This window comes from Cephus cinctus, unplaced genomic scaffold (genome assembly GCF_000341935.2).
Source record: "Cephus cinctus unplaced genomic scaffold, Ccin1 Ccin1_scaffold0215, whole genome shotgun sequence".
Lineage (NCBI taxonomy): Eukaryota > Metazoa > Arthropoda > Insecta > Hymenoptera > Cephidae > Cephus > Cephus cinctus.
Genome location: NW_014332933.1, coordinates 3,743,342 through 3,771,033, shown reverse-complemented (window position 1 = coordinate 3,771,033; position 27,692 = coordinate 3,743,342). Strand labels below are relative to the sequence as shown.

The 27,692-nt window shown below is 42.8% G+C and overlaps 2 protein-coding genes and 1 long non-coding RNA gene across 8 annotated transcripts in view; 1 reads left to right on the top strand and 2 right to left on the bottom strand.

The window, feature by feature from the left end:
• The window catches only part of LOC107265245 (prolyl 4-hydroxylase subunit alpha-2), a 37,025-nt gene extending 12,413 nt beyond the window's left edge, over positions 1-24,612 (top strand). For 3 of the 5 annotated variants that reach the window (XM_025082247.1, XM_015734510.2, XM_015734507.2), the window contains 9 exons: positions 12,273-12,494; positions 20,300-20,622; positions 21,409-21,576; positions 22,053-22,228; positions 22,316-22,582; positions 22,671-22,895; positions 22,980-23,045; positions 23,131-23,296; positions 23,373-24,612. In XM_025082247.1, coding sequence (XP_024938015.1) covers positions 12,273-12,494; positions 20,300-20,622; positions 21,409-21,576; positions 22,053-22,228; positions 22,316-22,582; positions 22,671-22,895; positions 22,980-23,045; positions 23,131-23,296; positions 23,373-23,467 — 1,708 coding nt within the window. In that variant the 3' untranslated portion in view covers positions 23,468-24,612. The remainder of the gene's footprint in view (positions 1-12,272; positions 12,495-20,299; positions 20,623-21,408; positions 21,577-22,052; positions 22,229-22,315; positions 22,583-22,670; positions 22,896-22,979; positions 23,046-23,130; positions 23,297-23,372) is intronic. The other 2 variants (XM_015734511.2, XM_015734509.2) reach the window with 1 other exon arrangement.
• LOC107265242 (probable helicase with zinc finger domain) lies at positions 12,591-17,185 on the bottom strand. Of its 2 annotated transcripts, XM_015734505.2 has the most exons (5): positions 15,759-17,185; positions 14,857-15,543; positions 14,264-14,776; positions 13,929-14,151; positions 12,591-13,668 (listed from the first exon to the last, which is right to left on the bottom strand). In XM_015734505.2, exons 1-5 carry the CDS (start codon positions 16,704-16,706, stop codon positions 13,613-13,615), a joined length of 2,427 nt encoding a protein of 808 aa, XP_015589991.1. In that variant the 5' UTR covers positions 16,707-17,185; the 3' UTR covers positions 12,591-13,612. The 2 variants fall into 2 exon arrangements, with proteins under 2 accessions (XP_015589991.1, XP_015589990.1); XM_015734504.2 differs by having other exon boundaries at positions 12,591-14,151.
• Positions 18,829-20,289, bottom strand: LOC107265251. The gene is made up of 3 exons (XR_001537155.2): positions 20,114-20,289; positions 19,377-20,043; positions 18,829-19,285 (listed from the first exon to the last, which is right to left on the bottom strand). It is a non-coding gene; the product is annotated as an uncharacterized LOC107265251 (long non-coding RNA).
• Positions 24,613-27,692: the final 3,080 nt, after the last annotated feature.

Sequence of the window (27,692 nt, the reverse complement as noted above, 5' to 3'; positions counted from 1 at the left end):
TCTTCTTCCCTCGGCTGGACATTTAGAGCCATTATAGCATTTTCAACGACTCCTCTTCAGCTCCTCTCCACCCCCCCTCTGTGTTCATTCGCGTCGCGCGTACTCACCGCACTTATTTTTTTTGTTTTCAATCGAGGTACGCAAGATCCATTCCTATTCTATTCACTCTCGTATAACTACGCGGTAGAATACAATGCGAAGTATACACGCCTGTCGAACAATTCTCTTTTGTAAATTGAGCCAGAGACATGTTCTCCAGGGTTGAGTGTCATCGATCGTCTTCCTCTACGACGACCCGAGTTTGTTTATACTTCGACTCGGTGCGTTGTCGTTGTATCCCTCTTTCTTTTTCTTTGTTCAACTCCGCTCAGTCAGCCCGTGGATCCCATTGCGGCACGGGATTCAGGTGGCACGTGAAACGCGCCTTCCTTACCCTGTTGCACGTGTGCACGAGCATCGCAAATAATTGAAGTACCGCGCTGTAAATATGCGCAGCAAGATACACGGCCGTGAAATGTCATGAATGGAAGGAAATAAAAAATAAAAAATTGTATCAAACGAGCAATCGTTATTTAACGTTGGCGGCACAATTCAATCGTATGTTTTACAAGGAGTAATGGACTTTTACGATATACCTCAAGAGTCTCGTAAATCCAGCGAATTGCCGGGAAACGGGCGCGTGCCATTAATACCTTAGCTGTATTTCTTTTTTTTTTCCCCCTTTATTCGCCCCACCTACCTCTGACATCAGCCACTCGACGAATCGGCTGGTGCGCATTTCTAGGTTATGGTAAACGATATCGCGAGGGGAATATCTACGATCGACGCGTATGCACATTTAACCCGAGTATATTTCGATCTATTTGCATGGCGCACGATACTCGTGGATTTACGTGCGCGCGCAGCCTCGCGAATAGGAAATTATTCGTTTATATTTTACTACTGAGCGAGCCATGACCGGACTACACTAAATATGAGAATTCAGTGGATCTTCGAGAAGGTTGACGTCATCAACAGTGCCACGGTCTGACTCAGGAATTCTTGTGAGTTCTATGTATATTGGTATCCACGTCCATTGACAGCATCTGAATAATCTACGTTACCGACGTAAAGAATTGTCGCGCGGATGACCGTTCTGCGAAAAAATACATTAAGGTCGACGGCCAAGCGAATCCGGTCGTACCGGTTGCTCGTCAAAGATCCAACAGCCATTGTAGGAATCGTACGGGCTATGCGTTTACAGGCGCAGCCTACTTTTCCAATCGAATATTATTCTCAACCGACTGTACGCGGACGCCCTCGATACTTTACCCCTCCATGAGTTCACGCAGTAGCCCAGACCCAAGTAAGAAACGGGGCGGTGAGGAGGGCTAGAGGGAGATAAAAAAAGTGTTTGTCTCCCAACCTCGCAGGGTCCCTTCTTTACCCTCGAGACTCGTAAATCCTGGAAAAATGTTACTTCGCCTTCACGACAGATTGCTCCGACCCTCCGATCTGGTCTCGATTCAAGAGGTGCATAATCCTATGGAGCTTTTTTTTTTTCTTTCCTTCTCACAGCATCCCCCACTTGCGTCGGTACTTGTCGCAGCTTCCTCGCTTCCGCACTTTTACTATCAGATGTTTCAGCCTCTTGACACGCGGATTCACGTATGCCGACGCGTCTACGTCATACAGCGTGAGATACGAAGAGCACGGGGCGATAGGGAGAAAGTAAATATTAAACGATTATGAGATTACAGACTCGTTAAAAGGCGCGCAAATCGGGCACCATATGTGTGCGTATATATATATATATATATATAGTGCATCCGGTATCGTTTAATAACCGGTCATCCTGTGTCTGCTCTGTTTAAGTATGCATCCTCGACGGGTACTCCTATCTGTGCGTGTACTTATATTGTATATATATATATATTCATATGTGCACAGTACATGAGTTCTCTTCTGCCGTTTATCTCTGGGACCACGGTCGATATTTCACTTTTGAGTGTTACCGGCTATTTCCACGGCGCTTGCCACCCTCTATCTCTTTGTCCCATTCGCGCTGGCTTTGGCCAGACACCCTTGTTGCACCCCTGCTGCCTGCTGTCCGTTGTTATGCATTATACGAGACGCGTAGCGTGACTTTAATTTAAAAAAAAAGAACTTATAAAGAGACGAGAGGTGGATAAAAAAATTAATTCAAATAATTAACCAACACCCCCTACCCTGATTACGTCACTGTGACTTTTTAATAACGGACACAATGTCATTAAGTCGGTACAGCAGGGATTGACCGAAGAATTTCGCAGCTTCACTCTTACGCGGTAAAACGGAGTGACGTGCATATTTGGCTGTTCCTTGGTTAATCTTCTTCCTCCTCTTCTTCTCGTCTTCAGTTTCCTTCGGATAGACCGATGCCCTGTCACGGATAAAGCCTGGAGTCTTAGTCAGGCTCTAACGTAAAAAAGTAAGTCATTTGATAGAAGTTTGGATAGAGGCTGAAAAAAAGGCACGAAGACGTATCACCGAATTTCGACGTTCTTCACGTGCGATATTTTTATCTTTTATCAGTTTGACGGGTTTTTAAAAAAAATTTTTTCACTCGTCTTTCATTACGTCGACCGTACCGACTCCCGTCTATGCAGGAACGACGAAAATCTTGCGTATACGCTTACTACTATCGCACGCGAGTTCTTCGCTAGTGACCCGAGCAGAAGCTAAAAAAATCTTGACGATACACAGCGTGTAAAGTAGATTAGGATAAAGCGTTTCTGTTCCCAGAGTACGGCATTAGGAATTTCGTCAAAGTCATATATATATAGCAAGCCTATAGGACTTTTAAATACTTTAACACGTGTACACAAACTTAGACTCGTATATCCTCGTGTGACGTTAACCTCCTATCGTTTATTTCTTTACGATACCCCAGTTGGTCCATAGGATTTTTCTGTTCGAGATAATTCATCGTTTCTGGGATATCAACCCCTGCCGATATGGGCATCCCCGTAGCCTAAGGACAAGTTTACGCTCGATAAATTAATCACATCCCTTGTTCGAAAACCATCCGTCCCCCCTGCTCCAATTCGCCTGAAGGAACCAGCCGTATTACTCTGCCGGGGCTGTTCCCATTGATCCATCCTGAATGAAAGGACACACGGTATACGTAAGAAAGTGCGTGCAAACTCGTGGAGGATAACAGGGCGCTCCTTGATAGGTATACGGGAGACGTAAGCGACGAAGTAGGGTCGTTTCGGGAATATCGACTGGCGCTCAGTCACGTAGCTGCTCTCACCGTTCAATTGTCAGGTTTGCGTGGCAGCGTGGTATGCGAGCTATGGGAAATTGTCTTAAAGAGGAAAGCACGTAACGTGCTGTACGTATTAGCACATCGTACTGGGTGTGTGAGAGAGTGAGAGAGTGAGAAAATTGGGGCAGGATAAGAAAGCAAGGTCAAAGGAGTAAAATGTTATTAGGACAGCTCCCGATGAAAATAGCTACGAATCAGACTGTACGAGTGTGATCAGCGTCGTTAACGGTCGGAGCGATAAGTCACGTACGCCAGCCGTCCTTCCATGCGGCGTCTGCTCGAGCATTTCGATTCTGATTTTTATCTGGAAGTTTCGGTCGGGCCAGGAGCGCTCTTACATATATATGTATGTACGCTATATACATATATGTAGCGCTACATACATATATGTATGTACGAACCGTGGTTGCATTACGCATAGGGTTTACCGATAGTTTCGTAGTTTTATAAATTCACTGAAAACCCGTCCTATGTATTAAAGCGAATGACGTACAGGTATACGGGACGAAGGATATCGGCTTGGGACAGAGGTGTGAATAATTGCGAGGATCTCGAACGGTAACCGTTTTCTCGTCCGTCGGACTCCGATTATAAGTTTGAACTTTTGCCTGAATTTAGAACGTCTCGTTTTATAGCCTCCGTCCGGGAGAAAACGAACGGGTCGTGCTGCGGAACGGGCTAAATCAAGGAACGACGGAATTAAGGCGAAGGACGGGGTAGGATACACGGGCACGGCGGGGGTACGTAGGTTAAGCGAAGGCGTCGTGGCACAAAAGTACCTTCGTCGATTTCAAATATTACTGGGGCGTAAAATGAGCTCGTCCTTCGCTACGGGACTTCTTCGATATACCTATTGTACTTCTTTGCTCTACGCGGGTATATGTGGATATCCATGTACGGCACGGGTACAAACGGCGACTGGGTAGTTGGACTCGTAGGATCCGTTTTCGAGGACAGACGTGGAAAGAAGGAACCGCGTCTTTGTGTTTCCACTTTCCAAGGTGGATGGGAGACTGTACGCTTGGGAATTTCGAGTTAACGACGAGCGACCGTTACGCGAATAAGGGACTGTAGTGAGACGGATGAGGGAGGACGAGGATTGAAGATAAAAGAAGGAATAAAAAGAAAAGTACTTTCAGAACGTTTCGACTGTATATATATATAAGTATTCCGTCTCCTAAGTAACTCCTAGAGCCTCTTTCGAAACGTCGATTACCTTCTGGGTATCTGGTCGACAATTACAGCTCGTTCAAGGAATCGCGTGATTCTCATGAGCGTCTTCGATCTTCACGTCCGACAAGGAGACATCCAGGAAGACCGCCGTCGATCGAGCGTGGGACTAGATGCCAAAGAGTTTAGCCTGTCCGTTCCTTCTCGGTGGCCACGTAATACCCAGCAGCCAGTGCGACATCTGCTATATAGGTTCGAGCGTAAAGATTATACGTAGCGGCTCACCGGAAGACGTAGAGTCCAGCTTTAACGACTTCCTGTGCCCAGTATACGGTAGCCATGGGGAAGCCACGCCTTGCCCGTCGCGCCAGAATCGTTAGGGATTCGGAACTAGTTCGCGAAGGGTGATACTTACCCTGGACGATCCTTCGGACCGCGTGACGTCACGTGATTTCGGAATCCGCGGCTGAAGTTTTTTGCTAACATTTTGTAATTGCAAAAACGTTATCGTCACGAACAAATGTCCCGGCTCGAAGTTCAAAGCCTTGATTTCTTTTTTTTTCATTCGGGGAAATCTGCCACCGGCACTAAGGGGCTTCCGTAGGATTTAAAAGTAATAAGCCACCGTTGCCGTCTTCGTGGGTTAACGCGGTACCGGCGGCTAAGTGCGAGGGAGATAGACGGGAGTGTAAAAAGCAGATGAGTGACTGGGAGGGAGGAAGCGCGCGAGGAACACATTGGAATTTCCTGAAACGTTGTCCTTGCGCTCGGAATTGACGTTCTGGATTTCCTATTACATCGGGACCGGCGCTAGCCGATTATACGAGAATGTTCCCGGGATCCTCGTACCTACTGCAGCGTCTTTCTATATATATCCTCCCGTACTGGTGTTACTGGCTTATCGGTTCGCACGTAGCGGAACGTACATACGTAGAGGAACGTAGATATTGGCCGATCTAGATTTCATGGAAACCTTTATAAAACGCTGAGGTTCGCGCGAATTCTCGATAAATCAGGAAGCCGTTGGAAATTTTGATGCGCCACTCATTGACCTTCGCCAAATTGCCTTTGGGGATCCTGTGGATCTTATCGTTTTGCTGTATGGAACCTTCGGTGTTGGCTTTGACTTTTTTTTTTTTTTTTTTCCCCATTACGTCTGTACACATTCATTTCTATGGCACTGTACGAACTTTTTTATGTATAAAAACTACCATTGTCAGTTTTAATGTAGCTGTCTGTCGCTTTTTTAAAAACAATATTCATACCCCCACGACCGTGCATCCAGGCGCGATTTTTTCTCTCACGCGTAGCTCACTGGGTACGGTGCAGTCTGATAATGTGTACTTTAGAAATTTTACAACGAGTTTCCATTCGGTTATCGATATTCTCTATGGCGTAACGATGATACACGTTCGTGACAACAAATTTATGTTATATATAGTGATACCGATACTATATCATAATAACAGATATATTAATCTGGCTTAACTACGTCGAAGTGATATTTGCGTTATTTTCGACCAAGTTACTAAGGCGTAACAACGATTGTTAAATCTGACTAATGCATTTCGGGTGAATAACTCAGTATATAATATATATGTGTACGTATACCCGATGCACATAAAGAAAACGGATCGGCCAGCAAATGCGCACAAATAGCACGTATATCGAGGATTATACAGTTTTAGGAAAATATGAACCGTCAGTTTCATCCATAATGTATATTTTCGGTATGAATTCATTTTTTTTTTTTCGACCGTGATAGCTTTTCGAAACGGGTATCGTATTGTGGGTTTTTAATAAATGGCCAATCGTTAGGTAGTTGATACATTTTTGCGAGTAAAAATTTTCACGTACCACGGACACGACGTGCACAAGGTACGCGGAGAATGAAATTTTGTTTATTAGTATTGAATATTTTATTTTGCAAATTGAAACGAAAAAACGGGGTATTCCGCTTTAAGCCGCGTTACCAATGGAGTATTTCGTGTATTTGAAAGGCTCGTGGATTTCGCGAGTACTTGGAAGTTAGAGCGTAGAAAGAGCGTGGGGTCGAGAATGGAAACTCGGCGATGTTTTCCGTACGTGGTCTCGAGTTCCTTCAGGTTGGACGGCACTGTGGCCAGAGAGGGAAGGGTTGCTAACCCTGTCGACTGTCGAGCGACCCCTTTCTTTTTGTCTATCAACTTTCTCCCTCGTCGTATTCTGTATCCTATTGTGTCTCGGCCGAGGGTGCACCCGTACAGGGAAACACCCTTGTCTAGGGGAGCCTAACGCGGCTCCAAACTATCTACAAATATCTTGGCACCCTGTTTATTCGTTGTCACTATGAATTTAAACTGCTGTATACCTATACACGTGCGAAGTTAAGAGGATAGTTTTCTTCTTTTTTCAATTACTTTAAGTTCACTCTTTCCCACTTCCTTGTATGTCTATATTATATATATATATATATATATATATATATAACACTCCGTGACTTTTCACGTCTCCCCATTCTTAAAATCCTGCTTGCCTTTAATCCTTCCTTATTCACAAAGAGAATACAAGGAGCACCTAGTCGGTTACGCGGAATAACGCCATTTCGAAATCCTGGATATCTTTGATCCTCTTTCATGATTCCGAATATAGGTAGCTCGTCCGTAAGAATTCCGACTGGTTGCTACATCGCTGGAATTTTGCAATGCCGTTATTTTCTTTAAAAAAAAAAAAAAAAAATACACAGAAAACTCAGTCGGAATTTTGATAAAATGCGCCCGAAAGAAATTCTCTATCTTCAAATGAATTCCCTCCTTTGATTTTAAAAAAAAAAAAAAAAAAAATACACAGAAAACTCAGTCGGAATTTTGATAAAATGCGCCCGAAAGAAATTCTCTATCTTCAAATGAATTCCCTCCTTTGATTTCTACCTCAGGATTCTAACCTTCGTTTTCTCAATTTTCTATCTCTTCTACGCGACGTCACTCGCATCTCTCATCTCGTGATTCTCAAGGCAAAACCCCGCGAGCTTGCACGTTCTCTTTTGCATCTAATCCGACAATCTACGTTCCGCCCGTTACTACGACCCACTCGCGTATACATCGGCAACTCCGTGTAATTATGTTAATTAATACCAGCCGAACTTTCTCTGGCTAGACAATCGCGTCTTACTTGTGAGTTTAAGATTCAGGAACGGGGTGGATAGTTTAATCGTAGAAAATTAACCGAGTGAATTAAGTGGAAATATATCGTCGGCTTGAAAACTCTGTATATTAACCTGCTGTAGGACGGCGAGGCATGAGGACGACTTCGAAAGCGGTGTTGCCTTATCGTGTGCACTATCGAAGACGGTAGAGGGCTTTTGTCCCATAGGCATCGGAGAATTGAAATCCTCCGTACATACATGCACGTGCGTACCCTTGCGGCTCTTGGGTATAAAATTGTTGAGGCGCAGTTTGCGAAATTAGCAAGAAACGAGGACAACTCCGTGCCGCCGGGCACTTCCTATGTATATATGGAAAAATTCAGATCGCAGATAAGAAATGCGGACGTTTTAACGAGTCCGGGAGTCGTCCGGCGCTAATTCGCCTTTATGGCTGTTTCACGTCGACTCCTTACGATATCCGGGAATATAGGACGGTGGGGTTCACCTTCCGATTGTTCGTTTTGTCGAAAAAGTCGAGAAAAAGGAGAATGACGGAACTTTGCTCTTTTCATCGTTACCAGCCTTTTCCAGGTTCTGTGTACTCTTATCTGATTCCGTGTTCCCTGCTCCCTTCACCTTACTTACGTTTAACCCGGGGACGAGCTTAGGCGCTCAAGTGCTTCCGGTTAGAGCGGCGTGCTTTCACTTGGTTCTTTTCTTTCAAATTAAAGGTACAGGATTGCGAAGACTCTTCGGCGCATCTCGATCTTCCGTAGAAAGGCGTCTCCCCGGCGCCGACGTCTTGACTCCGTGTTACCTGGGACTCTATATCCTGCCGGAGAGATCCACCTTGAGAGAAGCAGAAAGTGGATAAATAAATGAAATGATGTAAGGAAGGCGGGACAGGACGAGGAAACCAGAGAGCGAAACAGAGACGGAAACGTCCAGACGCTTTGGCAATCCCAGGGTAGCGTCTCTATCTTGACGCTCGAAGCGACACTAATGCATTCCGGAAGCGATGCGTGCACGACTCGGCGACAAGCACTCAATTCGGAATTCACTCGGCAAACTTCAGCCTCCTTTTACGTCCTGAACTGCCTAGAGTTCAAGTCTCAGGCTAAAACTGTCTTCAGGGTCCGTAAACAAGAAAAAATCCCATCTTTCATATGTAGATCAAGTACTCCAGAAGACGGGACACGTGTCTCACGCCACACGCCAGATACAACCTCAGCACCCAACTGTCATCCGTATAACTGGTTATTTTCTCTCCATCCATCCTGGTCCAACCGCCCTCGTCGCAGTTATTCCCCGGCAAATCGTAATTGCCATCTTGCGAGTCCTTGGAGGTCTACCAAAATCTAGTGTTTTCTACCAGAGACCGCCGGGACGACGTCGCAGCACCTTACTTCCGGCTCGCTTGATACTCCAGGAAAGAAGCGCAGCTCCGTCGAGTCATTCTGATCCGATAATAGGGTAGAACGTTCATCCTTCCAGGTCGGCGTACACCTAGAATTACGCGCACGTAGCGCAAGTCGGGGTGCATACAAATGCCGTGGTACCTCTGCTTCCTGCAAACCAAGACTCAGGTTGGGACCTCTATCCATCCTCCGTCCTCTCGGTGGTCCTTACCCCTTGTCATTCTGGCACAATCCTGGCGGTACCTATCTAGATAGCTGGGCTGGCTAGGATAGGTCGGTTGGTTGGTTACCTACTACCCTTAAGCTTCTGCATGTGCAGAAACCACCACTGCACTGCGGACGAGCATAAGGTCGCTTAATCATACTTACGCTGGGCTTGTGTCTCCACTTGGCTCTAAATATCCTCTAGAACGCTTCTGTCCGTTTATTATCGACTCTCTTATGTCATTTAGATATCGTGGTTATCGTATCCTCCTCTGCATAACCCGTCACGATGGCACTTCGTGATTCAACCGCAACTCATTCATCGACCTTTTCCTTCGTCATTGGTGCCTTTTATCGTCGCTGAATGAGGACTCACGCACTTGCACAGTGCGAAAGTACGGATCAATATGGACGCCGTTGAAGCATTTCTCTGGTCAACGCTTATCGTTTGGCCGCGCCTCTGCCAGAAGTTCAAAAGGGCCTCGTTTCTATTTGCGCGTGTCTCTTCGGTCGCCTGTCGCTGACACGAAACCAATAGCGAACCCTCTATGACCGCTAAATCGACTGTCCAGTTACCCTACAGAAATGTTATTGTCTAGTTCAAGTTCCTCTCACTCCATCTACTAATCCCCCACGTCGCCCCAATTTTCTCACCAACGTACCTGACAATTGGCATAGATTTTTCAATGACGTTCTGAAAGTTCTCTCGTTTCCGTCATTTTAATTTTTTTTTACCAATTTTTCACTGATATCCACTCGACGGGTGTCACGTGCAAAAGAGAGAAGGTAATACATATTCGTACATCCGTACAAGCGACATAGTACACGAGAGTCGAGTTTTTCGAAAAATCTTGAATTTGACGTTTTTCCACGGAACACGTTCCATATCTAAAAAAAATTCTTTCGTCCTTTGAAATTTCAAGACCGAGGCTGGAATTTCGGGAGTTCACTTGATTTCACGTCTTACAGCCTCAGGTAGCTAGAAGACTCCGCACCCTCCGCTCTCTGTCTCTCTATGTGTCTCGTGACGCCTACGTGCGCGTAATACCGAATAAATTCTCGTCACGAGGAGCGACGATGCGTGCGGGTAAACCTCGAATGACGGCCGCGACGAGAATGCCAAATTTTCGTACAGCAAACATAACCTTTACGAGGACGAGAACTGATACGAAATTCATTGAAGACAGAAAACTTTCTGGGGTTACTGTATCGTGCATTTTACCTTACCATCCTTGGTAACAGTAGTTATCCAATTTCGATTCTATACATTTCCGATAATATCGCTCGGTCACCCTTCGTACTTGATAACCAGAAACCGCCTCCGGGGTGTATTTCGAGTTTGGTCGCAGATTGGATTACGCTATGGAAAACTGATGTCGCTTTGGGAGCCATCTATGGGATTATTTATACACTCTTTCAGCTAGCGGCATTACAAGGCATTCAAATGAGATCCTTCAGTCCCTATTGAGATACTTCGGCGGGACCACTGTGAATATAATTTTTATCATACCGTAATTTATCGTCGCCGTAATCTCCCGGGAGTTTCCTTCAACGAATTAATAAGATAGGTACTTCCGTTAATGATACTGCTTCCTCTCTTAGAGTCAGTGCGATGTTTCGGAAACCGCTAGGGAGATGAAAGGATCAAGTGAGCACAGCAAAGAATCCTTTAAGGTGATGCTTACTTTGGAATCCAATGAGATATTCAACTAAGTGCTGTTTAACCATCTTTAGAATAACGTGTAACAGAACACGAACGGTTTGAGGTTATGTGTGTAAACTCATTAGAAAATAATTTTTATACCAGAAACAAATCTATTTACGTAACAAGCATACTGATGAATCTCATAAAAGGGAATTCGATGTCAGGACTGTCATTTGAAGCGCGTATCATAAATCGTTTTAGAGTTGAGGCACGTGTAGGTGGCAAGACGTAGCGACAGCAGCGCGTCGGTACGATAAAACGAATAAAATGGTTGAAAGTGGGTAAACTGTTACGGTTACGAAGAATCAACTCGTTTTACTCTTTGCACTTGCAAACCTCATCCACTTCGTGCTCGTATTCCAGTTGCGGTCGTAATCCTCATCGTACGCCGTTGTTGTCGCCCTACTCGTGGCCTCATAGAAACCACGTTTCTGGTGTGCTTCAGAGAACCGCGAAGCGTCCTCGTCAACGGCTGCAACTCAATTCTTTAAAGTGACGCTTAATTAACGCCGCTTTCACAACTTTTCGCAAAGTCACTGTTTTTCTTCTCCCTTTTCCCCGTCCACTTTTCACCTTCCTTCTTCATCATCTTTTTTCTTTCTCTTTTTTTTTTTTTCGTTACTTCCCGTTCAACCCATCACGATTTCCATTTTCCAGCTGCGATTTACTCTGTACTACAAAGTACCTAACCTAACCTAAACAACATTCGTAGCTACGGCATAAATCATCTTCGTCTACGGTACGTTGCGTTCGATGACTCTACTAAAAAGTTTGATTGGCAATGGAAATCAGAATAATGAGTATTCGCTGTTGTTTTTTGGAACTTTCCAACATTTTTTGTTCGATCCCTTCTACTCGATCTGATCGTAGGGAATATCTCATTAAGTCAGATTCAAGTGGTGGGGAAGCCTTTGGTGTGAAAGAGAAGTGTATTTAAAAAAAAAACACGTCAGATCTTTTTCGAGAATTAAAAAAAAAACGAAGGAATTTTTTATATCACTTTGCCGTAAATTCTTTTGGTAGCTGCAGGAAAGTTCGGGCTCCCCGTTATATGTGTGTATAAGCTTTGGAGTAGCGTTCTCTGTGGCGCGGACACTGCGGAATCTAAAAGCGTACGGAAAGTTTCAAAAGAATTTCATTTATTTCAGAGGACACGTACCTACCTACCTACCTACCTACCTACCTACCTAGAGCTTACCATTCTATCCTAGTATCTTACTGTAGCAGGTACTCAGTGTATCGAGTAGACGAGTGAAAAAGATCGTCGCGATCCTTTCTATTATTTTGTACGAAGAGCGCGCAAGATTGTCCTTGCGCGAAATTGCCTCAGCTTGACGCTTTATGTTTTCTTTTCTATTGCAGCAGCATCTGGCTAGTCGACTCGAACGTCGTTACAAGCATCAGGATGAACGGGATAGCGACGACGATGGTCATCCTGCTGATGGGCCTTCTTCAGGGTGGCGACGCTGAACTGTATACGGCGCTTGCTGACATGGAGGAACTTTTGGAAACCGAATCGGTACTCATAGACACACTTCATGGATACATTCACGCCCAGGAGAAGCGTCTGGCCACGCTGAGGAGGTACGTTGAGAATTTATATATATATTTCTTAATAATAATAATGAATAATAATTAGGAAACGGAATGGTGTTGGGCTAATGAAAATTTATACAATCATTTTGTTCTACGTTTTTCTGTATCTTATTCGTATTTACAAACAAACAGTATGTACAGGTATGTACAGGGGTCTTAATTAGAAAAATAACGGCTAACATTTAGGCGATTAACGATACTCGTGTCGCTCATGTTCCCTTCTATATTTCCCTATTTCCATTTCATATACTTTTTTTTTTAATCATTTTTTTTTGTTGTACTTTTCTCTCTTTTTTTTTTGTAATCAATTTTCGCTTTTCTTTCGTTCTGTCATTCACAATAAATTTATTTGCCCAAGCGTGGACGGTAGACGGGTGATATAATTTTTTGAATTGTCCGCATGTACCTTTCTCTCTCTCGCTCTGTCTTTTACATTTTTTTTCTTTCACGCGACTGTTTGATAGAGAGACGAGGATTTCATACATACACACATCCAGAGATTACGACTCGGTCACACGAAATATACAGTTAAAATATATGAATAAAGTTTTTCCCGGTCGATGCACCATGTTTTTATTTTTTTTTTGTTTTTCCTCTGGTTTATCTATTTTTTTTTTGTTGGTTTTCGTTTTCTCGATGCCTCCTACCTACTGCCGTAAGTTACATGAACAATCTAATTGCTACCCCTACGTTTGAACGTTTGTTCGGTTTTAAGCATTTTTTTTTTGTTTTTCATTGTATTTTCTCTCTCTTCCCTTACTATTAGCATGCTAAATTACTACTCGCGACAAAGAAAAAATGCGCCCAAGTTACGTATAAAGTTGAGAATCTCATAATCGCAAGATTAAATGCTCGGAGGATAGGCACGACTTCGTGCAACCTTCAAACTTAAAATATATGTATCACCTCGTTCTTATCTCTGTGCAAATTTATTCGGTCTTGTAGTTTTCTTTGGCTTCTCCTCCTGATTCTGGCCCAGCTCAGGACCATACAGACCCTGCACGATATTGGAGTCGTTTGGGTCGCAATAGATCACGGGATAGAGAACCGGCATGGATATATACTCTATTCTGAATGGAGGCTGCGGATTCCTGGGTATGAACTCCTCAGCGAGTGGATTGAGGGGTATCACTGGTGGTTGTTCCGGTATAGTGTTCAGGTACTGTTTAAGAGTGCGATAATCAACACCGTGCATAGTGGCTGTCTCAAAGAATTTCTTCCACAATAACTGACAGGAACCCGTCGTCAGCAAAGCCACGGGATCGCCGACGACGGCCACGAGGCACTTCGCTCGGGTTATGGCGGTATTCAAGAGACGTGGATTTGTCAGGAACCCATAGTCACTTATATTACGATCCGCAGAGAATCTACAGCAATTCCTCGTGCGAACTGTGCTTATGAAAACCGCTGTGAATTGCTTACCCTGGACATTCAGGACCCTCTCCACGGAAACGTCGGATAGTTTTCTTTTACGCAGCTCGTTACGGATCCTGAGAACTTGTTCCGCGTAATGGGCCAGGACGCCTATTGAACCTTCTCCGTAAGGTCCCCATTGTTCGACGGGCCAGAATTTTTTCAGCTCCGCCACTCGGTCGCCCACCTCGAATGTTTCCGCGTCGTTGTAAAATCCAGTTGACTGCAGGTCCTGTGTACACATAATCAATCCTGGGTAGATTATTTCAATAGAAAATCACGAAGGCTGTGAATATTTATATTTTGTGTTGAGTGATTGATGATTTTATTATGGTTTGAGATACCTGTATCTCCTGGCCGTGTACCGCATAGAATGTTTGAGGGTTGAGCACGGGATGAGCCTCTAGATTACTGCTGGCCTCTATCGCGCCGGAATAAAAGAGATCTGAGGTTAGGCGAACTATACTGCTGTGGGCACGATAGTTTTGACAGAGAAGTATTTTGCATGGATGCGCCGGTGGGTAGGTGTTGTGAATTCTCTCCAGGAGGCTTAGACCCAGACCCCGCTCATTGGCCAGGTCACTGTAGACTTCGGGTGTCAATTGCATCTGGTCACCAGCGAGGACAAGGCGAGTTTTTTTAGTAGCTAGTGCCAGGGCGGTGAGAGCCTCGCATTCTAGAGCCTGGGCTGCCTCGTCGATGACGATGTGAGTAAATTCGACGGTCAGGGATGTGAGGCAGCTGGAGGTAGCCAAGGTAGTGATGATCAATCCGTGCTCGAGTATGTCAGCCTTGTTTGGATCGCGAAACCGGGCGTTTTGATCCGTAAGACAATAATCTCGTACGATGGGATGAACCTGAACCACATAAAGGAATTTTTGTTGGAGTAATCAAAGAAGTTTAGGCAGGATTTACATGAGGATTTCTGATGGCGTACCGTGTTTCGCGCACGACCTTTGAAATAAATTCTTAAAGGCTTCAATCTCGGATTCATGGTAGATTTGTACCAACTGTCAAAGAAATCTTTGACGTAGAGATCTGCGGCGCTATTACTCTGGGTACAAAGTAAGATCTTGCTGTTTCTGTTCTCCTGTAGAACCACCCGCAGACCCTGTGCGATTGTAAATGTCTTCCCGGTACCAAATGGACCCAGCAGAAGGACTGGCGGTATTATGATCTCAGGGGGAGCTACCATTATCATGATGGCTTCGCGTTGTTTTGGATTTAATTTTTGGTCTAGATCGGTATTCCAATATTGAGAGGGCGACCAAGGTACCTGGACGTTTAGTGATATATCCGGGAAGACCAAACCGGTATCCGGTAGACAATCTATCGCTCTGTGCCATTCACAGAATGGCAATCTGTTCAAGACGAATTGAACTTGGGCATTGAAATTCGTGTCGACCTCCAGATGAAGATATTCCACGCATTGCTTGGACAATCTCACGTAGATGGTTCGGTTACATTTGTCTTCAACGTGAGCCTCGAACGCGACTTCAGGCAATTCTATATCGTGCTGCTGTGTTCGTACCTTCTTCAGCGGCTTTATGAGGACGCTGTTGCAACCTCGCAGTAGTAGTCTGCCGCTTTTTGTATCTTCTGACAAATCACGACCCAGGGGAAGCTGTATAAAGATTTGTGATCAAATGAATGTTCCTACGGACGTGATCCAGTCGACAGATTATCCTTCTGTCGACGGATTATCCGTTTGTTAGAGGAACACAAAATCAGATGGCATGACTTTGCCCATACACGTCCTGCCTATAGGCAAAGTCACCCTTGATGAAATTTTTGGATGTACAGCAAGAAAATAAATTCTGTAGCGCGAGGAAAACGCACCTGTGCAAAGAGCTCCCCAGGTGAAGCATATTTGGCAGTGGATGCGCTGACAGTATCCGGTGACATGATATAGTATGAGGAAAGACGTAGCTGTGCAACCTCGTTGTACCTTGTGACCTGTTCGTGCCTAGCCAATTCTTCGACAGAAACCAACTCGTGTAGACGACCTCGGTAGTTATTTGGTGTGAGACCATTTTCAGTAAGAGTTGCATGGGTCAAGAAAAAGTTACTCTTGTTGGGATAAGGATAGATGTTGGCGAGATATTCTTCTCTGGGATCCTTAGCAGGAACAAAAGGGGATTCAAAGGGATGTATCACATGATTATCTGAGGTCCATCTTGTTGGATTTTGTCCAAGAACATACTCACTGGCCGCATTCAACCTGGCTATATCATGCGTGGGAATACAATCCACACAGATATTCTTACGTACAACATGACTATTTTCAAATCCAAAGAGGATACCTTGTCGAAAAGTACCATAATGCTGAGCAGCGAAACCGACTTTTACAATATAGTGAGTTGCATTACTGAGACTTGTAGCATACTTAGCAGATTTTATAGCTTGTGTTACCACTGATGTAGGTGGGTCGTACCATTCCTGCCTATTGCAGAAACCTATGTGTTCCTTGTTGGTAGATACAGATTTCAATTCAAAGTTTTCGCGGTGCCCATCCAGCGTTAAAGCTACATTCTGGAGAGGCTTACCAACAGTCAGGATCTCAAAAGTCCACACATGCTCTGCTTGTTGAGCACATATCCGAAGATTCAATTTCGTATCTGGTCGGATAATAACATTGGTCAGCGTCTCCCCTACCACGGTACTAGGATCCTTCGCTCTGACCCACTTCTCCCACACGGTTTTTGCAAAATTCGGAAAGAAAATTCCAACTCGTGCGTTACTCTCAACGTTCACTGAGGTATTGTTCCTGGTCATCGACTCTGTCATTGTGAGACCACCACACCCATCACCATTAGAAGCCTAATCTACACAAATTCCCCACGCTCTTTACGCACTCCTCGCAGTCTTTCTTCCATTTAACCATTAGCTCATTGCATATCAACTTTTTTTCCACATTCAATCGTCGGACGCACTGTTTTCAAAACAACTACTCGCACGCTACACGGCCGACAACTGTACATTATGCGGGAGAGGGCGCCATGTAAGATTCCACATACGGATCATGCGCAATACCGATGCTCCAGCTTCTAGCGACAGTGGCGCACTCTCTCACTACAAGCATACCGTGCTGTATGCCTATAACGAATTTCGTGACGGCCGATAGTAAGCGCAAGGAATGACTGTGGAGAATTACATATAAATCCCTCTGGATATTATTATTTCTCCTACAATCCAACGATTTCATTTCGTGTTACATTGATATATAAGAGAAGCAAAAGCTACTCAGCGAGTCCATTTATGTTATTTTCACAGAACTCTGTATTTTTTTGCAGCACAGTTTCTACGATATCATTCAAGAATCCCCATACTCATTTCAGATCATATGGATATTTTGAGAGTGTATGGTGCGAGAGGCTTGATTAAAACTGACCACGCCATATCCTAGTGAGGATACAGGGTGATAAAGAAAATAAAAGAAGAAACAGGGCGAGAAAACGATAACGGCAGTTTTTCCAATAACGAATTCTTGTTAACCCTGTCCCAGCTGGTTTTCTACATTCCTGCCACGTCGTCGGATTTTAATTAGAGCAAGTACAAAACTCGCTCTTTCACTGCATACGCATACTTGAAAGAATCTCTACGAATACCTATTGTTATTTTACTAGTGGATGCTGTACGATTTTCGTATCGTAGAAGGGACTCGTTGAGAGGAACAAATCCCAGAAACTAGATAACCCCGACGATTCTTTCATACATGAGAATTTTCTTAATGACCCTTGACTTTTAAATCGTATGCAGCTTCTATTCATATAGGCTTACGACCTTTTTGAAAAAAGAAGAATAGAAATAATCAGACGAAGTCAAGAACATCGTAGCTTCCTGGTTAATATCAAACCATCCCATGAGGATTCCGACGAATTTCTATTAGTCTGTCTGAATACGATTACCATAAAACACTCTGTTCTTTTTTTTCTCTGCATCCTTCTGGAACCAGATCAATGATGGGATTGTACGCCAATGATATATGAATGCATCTCACCTACAAAATTGACAAATGACCATAGAGTCTCTGATCTGGTCCTATCATTCCTCCTTTATATACTGTATGCGAAGACGTAGGGATATTCTGGATATGCCTTGGTTGTCGATAGACCCCACGCGGGTCTCATAAATAAAATTGGCAGGTCAAATGAACGAGGCTGTCCTATCGTACCAATTGTTATTGGGATATATCTCTACATATAACCAATCTCTCCAGAGAATGGAAAGAAAGTTCCATTTTTTTGGGATACTACAATAAAGCTCTTCCGATTAATCGTTTTTCACAGATATTTTATTCTGATAATCTTGCATTCGAAATTTCAGATCTAGGGCATCCTTATAATAATGTTCCACGTGACTTTTAATAATGCATATATAATATTATATACGAAATACAGGGTGTTGGGCGAAATCCGTATAAATACTCACTTAAGTTTTCATATGAAAACTTAAGTGAGTATTTATACGGATTTCGCCCAACACCCTGTATTTCGTATATAATATTATATACGAAATACAGGGTGTTGGGCGAAATCCGTATAAATACTCACTTAAGTTTTCATATGAAAACCCATTGGTGAATGCCGCTGGCAGCTGGGCGCGAACACCTCCAACCTTTCGGTCGTGAATCCGCTACCCTATCCACTGGGCTACGGCCGCCCTGCCCCCGCGGGATACTAGGATACTCAACAAAAGGCACGCGATTTACACAGGAGATAAGAACCGAAGGCGTCGACGATGGAGTAGCTATTGTCGCCTCCTATCGGGAACAATGAGAAACACGGTATCACCCGGCAAAGTTTATATCTACTTACGAATCGCATGTAGCGCGAAATTGGAAACGTGACGAAGGGGATCCAGTTGGAATAGGGAAACATTTCTACCTCGTAGAATAAAATATACGATATATAGTATAAAAATGTATATATACATATTGACATAGAATCTAGGAAATTCCAATAATTCAGCAGTCAGTCAGACTTCACAAATTGGTGCATGCCACCATGTTGTTTTTAGATCTCCAAAGATAGAGATATGTAAAATTAACCTTCCAGGTAAAATCGATAAATCTTTACAGTTAAGGGGGACAAGTGCAATTCTACGTTATTCTAGACCATTTCATCTTAATTGAATTACTGGATCGTATCCCAATTTAGCCAGTGACTCGATTTTGCTACGTACAATAGAATTCATTATTGCTCTTATCTTGTACCTTTCTTGTATATCCGCACAATGATCTTCATTCGAGGTTGGTTAATTTTATTCACTAGTTCTCCCTGGATGCGATTAGCCACTTCTCTAAGATTAAATAGGCGAAACGGTTTCCCTCTGTCATGACGCAATGTTCGAGAAGTCGAATAATCCTGCTTGGAAGAAAATGATAATTTCAAGGATAGCTCTCCCTCGTTAAATTATATATGTATTTCAAAAAATTCTTTATCATATCCGGTTTACCTCAAGGATACAAAACCATCCTGCAATCACCGAGACGTACAGTTAAATCTCCCACGAGAAATAGCATCGCTTTGTTTTCACATATTACGTCATTTTAGAGACCCTCACTTGGGAATAAAGAGAATTGCGATGGAAACGACAATTTCATATCGAAGACCTTTCTCCTGACTTCGCCTGTGGGTCTTTCAATTTAGTTTTTTCACAAACCAACAGGGACTTCATAACTGATAGCAGAGAAAATTGAATTCCATTGTTAAACTTATATGATCACCGCCGTAACTCCTTGAAGTTTCCGTTAGAACTTTCAAATGCGTTCTAACCTACAAAACAGAGCAAAGGACTATCGCGCTTACCTCGTAACAAGTGTGGAGTAACAAATCAAAGAAATTTGAACGCTTTTGCTCATCAATCTTTCTTACCGCCTTTTTTTTTTCCTCTTTAAAGCGAAATCTCATGAAATTACACGGTCTTTCGCCTTCTTCTACGGAACGTCTTTTTACCTCCCACCGTTCATAGGTCGCGCGGCGACACGTTGCCTTTTGAGCACACTCAGCGAAATTAAACGAACCGGCGCCATTACCCTGCTAAGATTACGTGGGGTCGTCGTGCTGCTCCTTTGTCTCAAAATGAGTTTCCGGAACGCATCCTGCGCGGTCTTGCGGCACGCCTGCGAATAACAGAGAGGAGCGTTATGGGGCAGCTAACTTCTGTCAACGGTTCGTCTGGTATACGATTACCGCTTTACGTGTACCAACATCACAACTTGTAATACAATGAGTTTATGCCGCAGTGTAGCACCTAACCTAATAAGCTAAGAACATTCAGTAACAGTCAAGAGTTAATATCGTAGAATCAAATCACGCTCGCGTGCTTCTATACACTTTATGTACATGTACCTATTTGAATGTTTATGTTTGTTACAGAAACGTGGAGGATTATGCTACGGAGCACAAGGAGGCTTCTCGAAATATTCAACAATACCTCTCAAACCCGATAAATGCCTATTTGCTGGTGAAACGTTTGACCACTGATTGGAAACGCATCGAAGAGTTGATAACACAGGACGTAGGAAAATCCTTTGTGGCTAACATTACCAGCTCGAGAGGCGACCTGAAGTTCCCCACTGACGAGGATCTCAATGGTGCCGCGGTAGCTCTCATGAGGCTTCAGGATACCTACAAATTGGAAACTGCCCAAGTGGCCAGGGGTGTACTCAACGGAGTTCAATACAGCACAGGACTCTCTGGTTTGTATACATATTTGGATATGTGGATGTGCTATAATAATATAATGTAGATTGGTACTATTGTACCGATATCTACCTTATCGACGGCGGATATATTTACGTGCGACAGGTCGCGCCACTTTACGACAAATCCAATACGCGTTTGCCTCTAGGTGGATATTATTTATTCAGCTGTGCGAATTTTTCCAGCTGACGACCACCCCCAAGTTTTGCTGAAGAGATATTTCTGATGGCGGCTTTTAGTTCCTTGCTTTTAAATGGCTTTAATTAATTATTGCATATCGCGACGCTCGCTAAATACAATACGGGAGATATATTTAGATATATATTTATGTCCCAATTAGGTCTTCCCTAATTGCAAATTTCAAATTGCCATGCATCCCCTGTCATGTTTCCTACCGCGTTACATTTATTTTTTTTTTTAATCCTTTCATGTTTTTTCTTTTCATAGTTACCCTTAATTAACGAACTCGCCGACTCTTGTTAGCTACGTCATATCTGGTCTTGGTGAATTTTTTGACTCCAGCTTTTTATTCACTTCGTAAATACTGCTGTGCAGTTTTCATAAGTGTCGCCTGCGAAATATGATATGCAATTTAATTTCTGTAAATATATCTATATAAAAGTCGATACGTGGTTGTTTAAAGTTGAAAAAAGGACGATACTCCCGTACCGCAATTTTCTCGAGTCTACCTACGGAGACGATGTGACCAGTTGCACGTTGTCCAGTGTCCGCGGAAAACGCCGTGTCAACAGTTTTTAACACTTTTTATTTTTTATATTTAGCTGGGGACTGTTTCGAGCTTGGTCGACAGTCTTACAACAATGGCGACTACTATCATACAGTGCTTTGGATGCAGGAAGCCATGGATCGGCTTCAGGAAGAGCAAAACAGGACGACCACGACCAAGCCGGACATCCTGGAGTATCTAGCGTTCTCGACTTACATGCAGGGTTGGTATAACAGTGAATATCGAGCGGCATAACCACCACCCGATGCAAATTCTGGGACAGTTGCGACAGTTCTGAACAGTGGAGTGGTCAGGGTGATTCGCAGAGCCCACCCCAGGAAGTTTTACTTGCTCTAAAGATGTCTCGCGAATAGCTCGTCGATCTTCAGAGCATCCCCCTAGTCGCAAACTTTTTTATTCCATGCGCACTTGAGTCCTCCAGGGGTGGCTCGATCATCCTGGGTTAGCAGAGAGGGTGGATGAAAACTCTGGAAGTTGCTGGCTGGTAGCTGCAACGCGGATGCATTATAGATTACAGACTAAATCTTTCACGCGTTGCAGCACGGCTGGCAGCAGCTCGTTGCAGCATGGGGAGGATTCTCCTGCCGACGCCGCAAACTTACAAATGTATTTTCAAGTTGGAGCAAATCTTCTCCCAGAGCTGTAAGATCATCCGGTTTCTTATTTCGTTTCCTTCAGGTAACGTTGCGCGGGCTCTTAGTATGACAAACGAGTTATTGGAGCTGGTACCGACACATCAGCGTGCACTGGGTAACCGCGCTTACTACCAAGAGGAAATTCAGAAGAAGTCTAGTCAGACCAGGAGGAAACGGGGGGAGGATGGACGCGACGACGTTCCTGCCATTAAAGATCAGGTGAGGATATATTTCTGACGATGAAGGAAATATTTGAATATTTCCTGGAACGTTTGTGTGGAAATATTCAATATTATTTTTCCACAGCAATTCACTGTTGCCGAGAAGAAGATCAAAAGCTGGGTGGAAATGACGGAGCGGGAGAGATACGAGATGCTTTGTAGGGGTGAACTATCACTTTCCCCGGAAGTTCAGCGAAATCTCAAGTGTCGCTACGTGGACCGCGGTATACCGTTTCTGAAGATTGCTCCGTTTAAGGAAGAGGAAGCTTATCATGATCCTAGAATAGTCATTTATCACGACGTCATATACGACGATGAGATTGAAGTTATCAAGAGATTAGCTCAGCCAAGGGTTAGTGACATTTCTTCAGTATTATTATTGTTGTATAGACGTATTCATTCGTAAACTTCACTTATAATCTGTCTGGATGATGTTTCAGTTTAAGCGTGCCACAGTGCAGAATTACAAAACTGGCGAGCTCGAGATAGCAAACTATAGAATAAGCAAAAGTGCCTGGCTCCAAGAGCACGAGCACAAGTATGTGAAAGCTGTCAGTAGAAGGGTTGAGCACATGACAAGTATGACAGTGGATACTGCAGAGGAATTACAAGTGGTCAATTATGGAATAGGCGGTCACTACGAACCTCATTTTGATTTTGCACGAGTAAGAAGCGCCTTATTATCCTACTAAGCTGCTTATTCACATTTGCTAGAATTTCTATTGTTCTAATCATCTGTTAATTCCCAGAGAGAGGAAGCCAATGCTTTCAAGAGTCTCGGTACGGGAAATCGCATAGCTACAGTTCTCTACTACGTGAGTTTTTGCCAACTACGTAAAATGAAACCCTTCAGTTCTACAGTTATGGGTGCTTACTAAATAATCCTTTTGAATTTTATAGATGAGCGACGTGGAACAGGGCGGCGGTACTGTATTTACAGCAATTAATATTTCCCTATGGCCGAGGAAGGGTAGCGCTGCGTTCTGGTATAATCTCAAGCCAAACGGAGAGGGTGACTATAAAACTAGACATGCAGCATGTCCGGTACTCACGGGTTCTAAGTGGGGTAAGTTATGACCTAAATTTTATAACTGCCATTTTTAATGGTCATCACATTACATTAATCGCTAACTTCTTTTTAGTGGCTAACAAATGGCTGCACGAGAGGGGTCAAGAATTCTTAAGACCTTGCACTCTAGAAAACCAACCTACAGATACCGATGACGGCCGATATTAAATTTATCACATCCATCGGTCCCTAATGAGAATGTCGTAGGGAATTCATCATACTGGGACTTGGATTCAAACGAATACATGCACGTTCGCGTGGACATAGTTATGCTCAATCAGATTGCAAGAGCTGACCGTCGAACGGCCAAGGGAATACTCGACGAATTGATATTGCTAGTGATTATGAGGAAGGTCGAACCTCTTGTAGAGTGTTAAAGAGAAATAGAAAGGGAAGAAGTGAAGAGTAATGGAGAATAAATGGAAGTGAAGCCAACGAAGAAGAAATAAACGTTAGATGGTTTTTTGCCGACGTGATATGTGTAATCTTTGAGAGTGACTAGAAGAGGGGAGTGAAACGAAATACAACTTCCATTCGCGAATGTTCGCGACCATTCCACATCGTTGTGCTTGGCGACACACTCGATGGGCTGTATGATTTTGTAAAATTGTTTAGAAACAAGAGCCCCTTTTTATACAAGACTCTTAGACAATACGCGAATTAAGAATTAAACGAAATACTACGTATGCGCTCATATAATATACCATCCTATCTCTACGTATTATGGATCATTAAATTGCGTCAACCTGTCATGATCTAGCATTCAATTATGACACGGTTCGAGATACTTTAAAATGACGACTACAGTGATTCTTTTTATCGTTGTATACTTTTCGCGTTAGCTATGCCAAAATTATTATACGATTATCATGAGTGGGCATTTACTCGCGTCCCTGATAATTCAATTAAGCAATTTCACTTAGTGACATTCACACAGGATTTTCTTTATCTCTCTATCTTCTTACATTTATAAAGTCTTTCTACCAATTTCCCTGATAGTCGGTTATACGATGACCATTCAGCGAGACGCGAGTGGATCATGGAATAAATATTTATAATATTCCAGGACGTTGTTACAACTTATTGTTATCAGCGCTACTTGCGTTATCGAGTATTTTATTCTTAGAGAGTTTCGTAGGCGTCGTGACGACAATTGCGATCGAAACTTGTTCAATCACTTAATCGCGTAAATAACGTACACGAAATCATTGTAAGTATTTAATAGGCAATGTTAATTTTTAATTACTCTCGTAATCACCTTGTTACTTCGTCCTAGTATATACTGTCGGTTAATAAACGTGTTTTGACATTAATTCATTTTTTTATCTCTCTTCGATCCAATATTTAGCATTTGCAAATGTATTCGTGATGATGTCTTGTACATTGTACCTTTACTTTCCTGTTTGTATAGGTAGGTGGACAACTTCCTAAACATTTATGTAGTCCGGAACATTCTGGATTCTTGGCTAAAGTTACATATCCTATGGTTCAATACAGTGGTATAAAACGGGGAATGGGTAATCATTAAGAATTGATAACGTTATCCGAGTACAGTCAGTTGCGCCAGCATGAGTTTGAGGTCACAGACTATGTGTACCACATGAAACTAAATAATTAATATTCCTGTTTCAAAACAGAACACAGCTATTTCTCGCTATTCGGTATTCCATATTACTTGGATATTCTGCTATTCATTTATTTAAGTTTTTCACATAAAAACTATGTACTTCGTATGATTATAAAAATAGGAACACCCAAAATGCTGCAGCGTAGTTTCATTTTCTGTGTTCTGAAATGAATATATTGTTTTTTTTTTATATTTGAAGAAGTTTGACAGTTTTTTTTATCAATTCTAGATAAAAACTCTGTAGATTACGGAAATGGACTGAACTGTTTTACCTGCATAGTTTAAGTCAGTGTTAACAGGAGAGATGGATTGTTTATCTACTTCGTTTCTTGTTACCTTTATTTTCGAAAAATTTACGAATACCAAAATATGTTTACTTATCGGCAACGTTTCTATGCATCCTGCTTCTTCTATAACCAACAGTCGGCAAGGTCTATTTGAAATTGTACATATTAGCATACCTTCTGCTTATCAGTACATATTCATACCTTCATATTACCTTCCCAAAAGTCCATCTAATGCTCTTCTTCATCCTCAGCGTCGTCTAGTTGCTCCTATGGTAAAGAATATGTATAATTAATAGCACTCGACATTTTATAGGAATTCTATGAGAATCCTAGAAAACTCAATCAACAGGTAATTGCTAAAAATGCCAACAAAATTTTGCATAACATTTTGCATCTACAATGCGTGGAATTCTTTGCAATTCATGAGAATATCTATCATTATTTTTGAATCTTTCAATTATTGATTACTGTTTTCATCGATTTTAGAAATACTATCTCGTCCACGTTATATTTAGTTTAGCACTCTACATATATGTATATCATGGTTTCCAACTTATTTGAATATTTATAGAAATTCGTGACGCGCAGTATAATCCTTGCACAGCGAAGGGATTTAGCACTTTAAATTCCCTTTTTTACACAATTTTCAAAGTTGTAATATCGCAGAACAAGCATTTCTTATGAAGGAGCTGAAGTAAATAATCAATACTCCCCTGCTGTAATAAAAAACGGAATTATTCCAAGTAGTAAAGGCTTTTACCTTTAAATCAAATAATAATTGAAATCCGCGAGACTACGTGCGTTTATTTTTTTTAAATATCAAGAAAAGCGATTAACACGAGAAAACTTCTTTCAAAAAATGAAAAAATTCCTTAAATTATCTCCAGGAGCAAGTTAACATTATAAAATTGTATCCTTCGTACAGCAGATCTAATACAACATACATGCTCCGGATATACAAGAATTGGAATAAATAACAATTGAATTCCAGAATTATATCTCTTTACATCATTATCGAACGTAAGAAAATTTGACGAATCGAATATACATTTCTTTGATCAAAAGAAAAAGATAAAATCGTTAAAAACCATTCTAGAACCGTATAAATATCTACATCTACAGCGAGCACACAGAAAAATGAAAACGCATTCGAAGTGAATTTTCCAGGTCAAAAATTTCCTTTGCGCGAGTTGCGCACATAAGGTTAGCTGACGGGGTACGAGGAGTAAGGGCGTGGAGAATTTATCGATGACTAGGTGGTAAGGCGTGGGCGTCCCTTAGGGATGCAGCGGGTATACGAAGACCTAGGTAGGGATAGGTCGCAATTTCTCCTTCGTCTGCTACATCTACTGTTCTACAAAACTCCCACACCTGCAACCTCATCCACAGGATCGATCCTCACAGCTTTGAACCAAGCCCAACCTAGCTCGTCGCCCAACCCTTTGATCAAAATATAAACATTCCAGGCGACTCGCTCCATCAACCCTACGTAATTGGGGCCACTACCTTCTATAACGTTCGGTTTGCTCGCTCCGTAGCCAGCGCTATATTGTCACCTAGTGCACGTACTTTAATCTCTATATAAATACCTACCTCAAATTCGACCATTTACATTCGAGAGTTTTCACCCGCTAAACAGCCAACTATTCCCTTTTCCCCTTTAAGCCAACATCGCTTGATCGATCAGTGAAGACGTGCGCCAATTCGACGTACCTCCGACCTTGTCTGAAACCTTTTACGGGTCGTCGAGAGGGGTTCCTGAGGGTCTGATCCTAAATTACCAATACCCAAGAAGACCTCGATCGAAAGTTTTTTTAGATTTTATCCCGACAAACTTTCCCTAGCTGCGAATAAAATATATTTGTCAGAAAGCGCTTAGAGTGTAAGGTACCTGGAATTGAGATTTTTTTCTCCATTAAAAAAAAGAAAAAATAAAAAGTCCAGAGCCTCGATGCAAGTATGTAGGTCAGAGTTTAATGTCTATTTGCATTTGTAGAAATGGACCGGCAGCTGGAGCCTCCACATAGCTCAGCTAATATCGAGCGGCCACGGCTGGCTGGATTAACCTACCGGATACAACGAGCGCTGCGCCTTTATTGCCCTGAAAGAATAGGAATTTCGAAACATTGAACATTTCCATATTTTGATTCACAGCGATACTGTGCTATATCAGTCGTACCTATTCTGACGAGCTCTGGTCACACTGCAGGACTTTCAGTTATTGACCATTCACACGTTCCTGTCAATCCAGGGAAAAGTCCACGTAGTCTTACGTTTTCGCACTCCCACGTTTATATACTTCTTACAGAATTCGCTTGTTCCCTCAGGATACTGACGGAGAAACCGGGCTAAATATAGCACCCGACAACGAAGTTAAATTTCCACTCCTGACTTGATTACGTCGCCGTCAAAGAGACAGGAGACAGTAAATTCCTACTAATGACAAAGTGAGAAGAGTGAAGCCTCTGTAAAGTAGAAA